This window comes from Ictalurus furcatus, chromosome 16 (genome assembly GCF_023375685.1).
Source record: "Ictalurus furcatus strain D&B chromosome 16, Billie_1.0, whole genome shotgun sequence".
NCBI lineage: Eukaryota > Metazoa > Chordata > Actinopteri > Siluriformes > Ictaluridae > Ictalurus > Ictalurus furcatus.
In genome coordinates, this window is record NC_071270.1 from 12543185 (window position 1) to 12550553 (window position 7369).

At 39.5% G+C, this 7369-nt stretch overlaps 1 protein-coding gene across 1 annotated transcript; it reads left to right on the plus strand.

The window, feature by feature from the left end:
• Positions 1-72: 72 nt before the first annotated feature.
• On the plus strand, positions 73-7077 carry pigp (phosphatidylinositol glycan anchor biosynthesis, class P). The gene is made up of 4 exons (XM_053646123.1): positions 73-884; positions 1012-1084; positions 3268-3386; positions 5773-7077. Exons 1-4 carry the CDS (start codon positions 803-805, stop codon positions 5889-5891), a joined length of 393 nt encoding a protein of 130 aa, XP_053502098.1. The 5' UTR covers positions 73-802; the 3' UTR covers positions 5892-7077.
• The last annotated feature ends 292 nt before the right edge of the window (positions 7078-7369 follow it).

Genomic DNA, 7369 nt, shown 5'->3' on the forward strand with positions numbered 1-7369 from the left:
TGAGCTATGAAGAGTCGATTCCGCGCCGTGAACTTCATTCGGCTCCAGTTCACACACCCTCTGTCTGTCTCTATCTGGCTCTGTCTGTCTGTCTGTCTGTCTGTCTCTCTTTAGTGTAGTGCTGTATTGTTGTGGTGTTGTAGTGCTGTGGTGCTGTATTATTGTGGTGCTGTGGTGCTGTGGTGCTGTAATGGGGTAGTGCTGTATTGCTGTATTGTTGTAGTGCTGTATTGCTGTATTGTTGTGGTGCTGTAGTGCTGTATTGTTGTATTAATGTGATGCTGTATTGCTGTGGTGATGTAGTGCTGTATTGATGTAGTGCTGTGGTGATGTAGTGCTGTGGTGATGTAGTGCTGTATTGCTGTGGTGATGTAGTGCTGTGGTGATGTAGTGCTGTGGTGATGTAGTGCTGTGGTGATGTAGTGCTGTATTGCTGTGGTGCTGTGGTGATGTAGTGCTGTGGTGATGTAGTGCTGTATTGCTGTATTGCTGTGGTGCTGTGGTTCTGGTCCAAACCAACAGATGGCAGTAAGCAGCACTGAAAGACTCTGAACAACTGGAAAAACAAGTGAACGATACTTGAGACAGGGAAGTACTGACTGTGTTTATCGCATTTTGTGAAAATGTTGACATAGTGAATTTGAGTTAGATTTTAAGCAGCGTTATAGCTAAAATAAATAAATAGTAATATAGCAGCATTTGTTGTTTTGCCAGGATTTGTCGCGATAACACGCCTACGAGTACACTGCTGAAATGTGAGCTATGCTAGTTATCTGAGTTCCAGGTTTCATTGTTGTACATCATGGTAGAAAATTCTCCCTCACCTGTACCTGAGAGAGCCATCTATGGGTTTGTCCTCTTCATGGGCTCCCAGTTTGCTTTCTGTAAGCACCTTAATGTATTTAACTGACCACAGTCATTCAAATGAGTGTAAAGTACTTTGTATCTGAAGGTTTGTAGATGTATTAAATTTGCTGTATATGTGTGGTTTTTTTCCTTTCTATTCCTCAGTGCTGTATTTAGTTTGGGCATGTGTTCCTGAGACCTGGCTCCATGCTGTCGGCTTAACCTACTGGCCTCAGAAGTATGTGAACAGTGTTATTTGATAACCTAGTGCGAATGAGAGAAAATGAAATTGTGTGTCTTTCTAATAGGCATATGCTATTATCATTATATTTGATGCTCACTGCAAGTATTAGTATCAGGGGCGGTGCTGGACTCAGACAACGGGGCAGTTTCGGATCGAATTTGATCTACTGATCTATCTTTTTTTTTCCTTTGGAGGAGAAACTAAAAGTACATAGACTAAGCACACATTGTCCAATTACGATATAATTAACACAAGAGGACAGATGACAAAACAGTAAGTTTAGTGGCTTTTTGTGTGTTTGTTTACTTGCTTGAACAAATGGTTTACTATTTCTTTTGTCCGTTTTTGTTTGGTATTCAGAGGCAACATGACGCGTGTGTGGGCCGAGCGCCCAATATATTGCCCCACGTTGTTCTTATTATGTCACTGATAAGATATAATGCATTGCTCAACCCTAACAGTTTTATTGCCCGTCTAATATAACGTCACTGCAGTATAAGATTGGGCCACCTCATTCAGCACCACTGTGCAAACATCAAGAAAGTTTGATCGGAGCATCACTTACGCATGCTACAGCTCTCACTGGTTTAGAAAATATAATACCTGAAAATATCATGATTATGCTGTGTTGCATTCACAGCATGGCTGCCTAGGTAGATAGCTTTTCCCCCCTCCCTAATCAAATCCACTTCCTTTTAGAAGGCAGTATGTTTATGTTCTTTAATTTGGCCAGATTTGTGGGCAACATGACATCCTTCTTCTGCAGTATAATCCTTGTGTTAATTTAACTTTGAAAACAATACTGCAGAAAAAGGGTCAACTTGTGTCATTATAGGAAAATCAGTAGATGCTTAATTTACAAATGATTTGGGGCAGTGGCTTAATGGGTAAGACAGACAGGGTTACTGATCAGAAGGTCAGGGGATCAAACCCCAGCACCGCCAAGCTGCCACTGTTGGGCTCTTGAGCAAGGCCCTTAACCCTCTCTGCTTCAGGGGCACTGTATCATAGCTGACCCTGCACTCTGACCCCAACTTCCTAACAAGCTGGGTAGGGGTGGGAATCTCTAGGCACCTCAGGATTTGATTCAATTGCGATTCAGAGGGCTGCGCTGCAATGATAAAACGATTATCGATGGATCTTGATGCATCTTTTTTGTTCTATTGACTAATTCGGCGAAACCTGGAAGTGTGTCATGTCGCCATTACTGCTGTGGCGATCCCTACTCTGAAAATAATTTTGTATCACTCCTTTGTACCTGAGTTTCCCACCTTTTACATCTGTCGTTTTTGTGTAAACTGAGTTAGAACAGGGACTTGTCACCAATGTGTTATAACTGTGACAGTTCTCCCCTACGATCGTGTGTCTCTGTTATGTGTGTCACGTAATGGAGGCCGAGATGGATGCAAGCGCAGATAAAAGCTTTATTGAAGAGAGGCAGGCAGACAAATCCAAAATGTGAAACACAGGCATGGTCAAAAACAGGCAGAGGGTCAGGCGATCGGCAAACGGGCATAAATGAGACAAAGCGAGAATCAAATAATGAGGACAAGAATAGGATCAAAACTGTGGCCTGTAAACGAGGAACAAAGGCTTGGTACGGTGGTAACACTCAATACGCAATACTTCACGCCGCATATAGACACACGAGGGGTTTAAATAACAAACATAATCAAGGGTGAACACAAAACGGCTGAGACAAATGATGACGCATAAGGGAACAATCAACCAATGACAATACAGGGGCGGAGACAGGACAGAAATCATAACAAATGCGCGTGTCAAAAGTAAACAAAGTCAACGTCACTGAAACCCGGAAGCATGCGCTCGAGCTTCGGAACACGCTACAGCACTTGCACGAGGGGAAATTGTGACAATGTGCACGCCACAGACTGTGTGGGCGCCGCACTTCCACGTTCCGACAACATTACGTTATCAGTTAACATTTAGAAAATCGATTTTTGGCATTCGTGAACCGATTCAGAATCATCCACGTCCGCATCGCGATGCATCTAAGAATAGAATTTTTCCCCCCATCCTTAAAGCGGGGATATGCGAAAAACAGAATTTCACTGTGCTGTAATGTATATGTAAAGGCTTCTTCTCCTTCTAAAGGCAAAACTAGACAGGCATACTGAAAGGTCAGTATACAAAAAAAAAACCTCTGTTTTCTCCAGGTATTGGGCTCTTGCATTGCCGATTTATCTGCTGGTTGCTTTGACCATGTGTTTCGTGGTGCTGTTCGGAGTCAATATGATGAACACGGCTCCGCTGGGTTCTGTGGACAACGTCACAGGTAAGACACCATGTCTCCATTTGATTATATGTATTCTGGCTTCATAATTCATAGTGCTGCACTGGCTCTGGGGTTTTGGCTCCATGTTGTAACTCTTTAGAGCACTATCATATCTGTGGACTCTTCACTTCCTTAAAAAAACGCGCATGTAAAACGATATTATATAATGGAATGATAAATATTCAGAGGAGCTGTTTACATTTCCAGTACAAAATGCGACTTAAAATGCGTCACTGTGCCTTTATAAATTTGTAGATAACTTATTGGTTATACGGCAAATAATGTTTCATTTCAGTTATGAAAGAGGTTTAATTGTTGCTCATTTTGCTCTGGACAGTTTATTTATGCTCTCTTATGTATTTCTTGTATTGTGCTTCACTTTTCTTTTAACTGGGACAGTGTTGTTTCGTACATTGCTTTTCATCTGAAACCTCCGCATTGTCCTGAATGCTACACTGTGGTCGTTGAGGCGCAACGTTTCATTCCGTTGTTAACTCATCTAAAGATATGATGCACTTTAAGATGCTCAGCTTGAAGCACTATATTTTAAAGCAAACGTGTAATGTCCATCTGTTACACGGGGCACATACAGCAGATCGAAAAAGTCTACACACCCCTGTTAAAATTTCAGGTTTTTGTGAAGTAAAAGAATGAAAGTAAGATAAGTCATGTTAGGTCTTTTCCCCATCTTTAATGTGAAATTGGTTTTTCACTTTATTTGTATACTTTGAAGTCAGAAAAAAAATTTTATGGGGGAAAGAAAAAGAAAAAAACTTACAATAACTTACAACCCCAATTCCGAAAAAATTGGGACAGTATGGAAAATGGGAGGAAAAAAAAGCGTCATTTGAAAATTCAATTCGCCCTGTACTATATTGAAAACACATTATTTGATGTTTTAATTTGTGAATTTGAATTTATTTTTGAAAATATTTACACCAGCATGAACAATAGAACAGACCTATAAGCTCAATCTTACAGTATCACTGACTTTTTTGGATTAGCACTTGGTCCATCATGTAGTGTCGTATCCACAATAATTAAATTAAATACGTTTGTCTTAATTAGTAATGGTTTGATGTGGTTAAACCAGAAGTCGCCTTGTCCTGTATAAGAAACGAAACTTCTGACATGACATGGTGGTTGTTGTGGGTTTAAAAAAAAAAAAATTATATAAAGTGTGGCCACAAGTTAATATATTGGTACCACAACTTAATGTATCAAAGCCAAGAGTTAACTTTCTTGTGACCACAAATTAATATATTAAGGCCACAAGGTTTTTTTTAATCCCGTTCTCTCTCTAATTTGGTCTTAGCCAATTCTCACCCACCGGCAACATACAGCAGCTAGCAACCAGGGATGATGAGGACTAACGCTTGCTTCCTTCGTGACACCAGCCAACTGCATCTTTTTGAGTGGCTGCTCGTGTTGCATCACAGAGCAGCGTAACATGCTCAGAGGAAAGCGTTATCCAGCCTCTTCATACATGCGCTCCCAGACTGCCACGATTGGCTAGTGTCACTGTGATTGATGGGGAGAGAGAGTATGCCATACTGCATATGTCCAAGAGAGCACTTGCATTCTCTTGGACTCCCAGCTTTGGGAAGGCTTGGACATCATTGGTATTCGAACTTGAGATCTCTGGACAATAGGATGAACGCTTTTCTGTTGTGATTCTCTGAAGCCCTATGTTTTATTACACGATGTGAGAGTTAGACCACTGTGGCTACAGGACCCTAAGCATGGACATGACTGAGAATATTACACGTTACATCAATCTTGGAATGATTCATGAAGACATAGTGGATTCACTGGCTTTGTGACATAAATACACCATCAGCCCATGACACCTTTAGCGAATTCTCAAAGTGAATAAACTTTTTCGCCCGTTCCTACTAAATAATTAACCGGAGGTTGCGTATTAAGTTCTGGGTTCGGGTTACACTATTTGCGGCCATGACATAATAATTGCTGGCCACAAGATACTTAGTCTGTGGCCTTGAAATATTAGCTTGTGACCTCAGTATATTAATTTTGAGCCACACCTTATTTTAAAAAAAAAACCTCACCTCAGCAGCTCAGTAATAACCCTTGATGTTTGCTAATTTCTTTCTTTTTTTTAATGTTTATTTTAATCTAATGGAGGTACTCGCTACATTATCCGAAATTAAATTAGTCATTGTATCATTTACGTTCTACGTTCGAAATGTTTGGCCATCCTCATAGTATATGACACATTTAACTAATACATTTATTATATTCCTCAGACATTTATGCCCTTTGTGATGCATGTTTATATCCTTACTCTTGCTTTGTGGAAAATATGATACGTCTGTCAGTGGTGACAAAAGTCTGTCTGGTATAATTTCTTTCTATTCCCCTTTAGATCGTTTTGCTAAGGCTCAGCTGCAGGATGCAGGCCAGAAAGGGGCCATACCTCGACTACGAGATCTGTCCATTAGTGAAGTCAACCATCGTTTCTACCTCACACGGAATGACCTCTGAGACCCCAGACCCTGGCAGTGAGACGCAGTTTCCTTGCATGATGCCTCGTGTTCTCCAAATTTCTGATCTGCATTGATCCATATAGATGACCAGCATCCCGGATTGCTTTTCATCGGTCCTGGCTTTGGGAGTTTGCCGAGGTTTTAGACGCACCTTTTCCATCACTCACTCATGACAGGACAGACATTTGACTTTAAGGTGAACCCTCAGTGTAAGGTATGGTAAACACATGACCCTCAGAGGTGGAAACTAATCATGGCACTGAGCAGTGGGGAAAAGTGCTGAACAACTCCAGAGGTTGAAGGACTTCACAGTCTGATGGAGAGGAAGTAAAAGTAGGAGTGTAATGGCAGTGTGAGAACTTTTTTGTGTCATCAAAAAAATAAATGTGTAGCTAAGCTTGTCTGTTTTCTTATTGGTTATGTTTGCTTATTGATAGAGCTGTTCTCAGAACTTTCAGAGATTTCAGAATGCTGTCTGGATCTTGTACTTTGTGAACTAATATTATTTTATTTACAGTCATAATTATTTAAAATGATTAATAAAAAAAAGTCAATTCTGTACAAAAGCCTTTGAGGTTTAATTTATCTCTTCTCCATCGTTAAAAAAAAAAAAGTAAAAGAGTAGAAAAATGTAAATGTTACAGAGAAAGTTTTGTATACAGTTAGATTTATTAACACTACAGTTCTCAGGGGTCCGTCATGTATATGCTGGGGGTCCCTGACTGTGTTGCTTTATTAAAATCACAGCTGCTATTTGGTTGTTAAAGTTATTATTTAGCTGTCTCAGTTGTAAGCCTAATTTACTGGTCACTTGAAATGAAAGCGGTTCATCTAAAAAAAAATTTTAAAAAACTATTCAACAAGTATAAATAATGTCAACTTTAATCAAACTACAATATTATACGTTTTATATCATTCTCTGGCTCTTTTTATTTATTTATTTATTTTTGCTTGCTCTTCAAAATCATGATTACTTTGTAACGCTGGAGCCCAGTGCATGATTAAAACATGATAACAAGCAGCTCTGCGAAGGAACTGTGGAATATTCTCCATGATGCTCAGAACAAAATGCCAGTCAATTTTCCTCTAAAGTCACATGACCGAGTACCTAAAAAAAAAGTTGATAAAGGTTTAAAAGCAAAGAATAGTCACACCAAATATTGATTTGATATATAATTGGGGTTTTTTTTTTGTCCCTTTATAGTGTTTTGTTTAGATTTAGAAGTGTTTGTTTGAACTATTTTTAAGAATCAAATTCAAATTTTATTGGACACACACACAACCATACACAGAACAATGTGCAGTAAAATGCTCTTTACGACTGTCCGTGACATAAAATAGAACTGGCATAGATCAGGATTTACTTGTATACGGTTAGAAAAAAGTATTTTTAAAAGTATAAAAATACAACATAGATGGATATAAAGATGGGTGGCAGGGACAGTCTGACTATAGTTGGTATAAGGTGCAGATACA

What these genes read in the sequence shown, in the direction of transcription:
- pigp (XM_053646123.1), top strand. Translation starts at nt 803, where the DNA reads ATGGTAGAAAATTCTCCCTCACCTGTACCTGAGAGAGCCATCTATGGG. An exon ending in TTAACCTACTGGCCTCAGAA is followed by an intron (nt 1,085 to 3,267) that starts GTATGTGAACAG and finishes TGTTTTCTCCAG; the next exon opens with GTATTGGGCTCTTGCATTGC. An exon ending in TTCTGTGGACAACGTCACAG is followed by an intron (nt 3,387 to 5,772) that starts GTAAGACACCAT and finishes ATTCCCCTTTAG; the next exon opens with ATCGTTTTGCTAAGGCTCAG.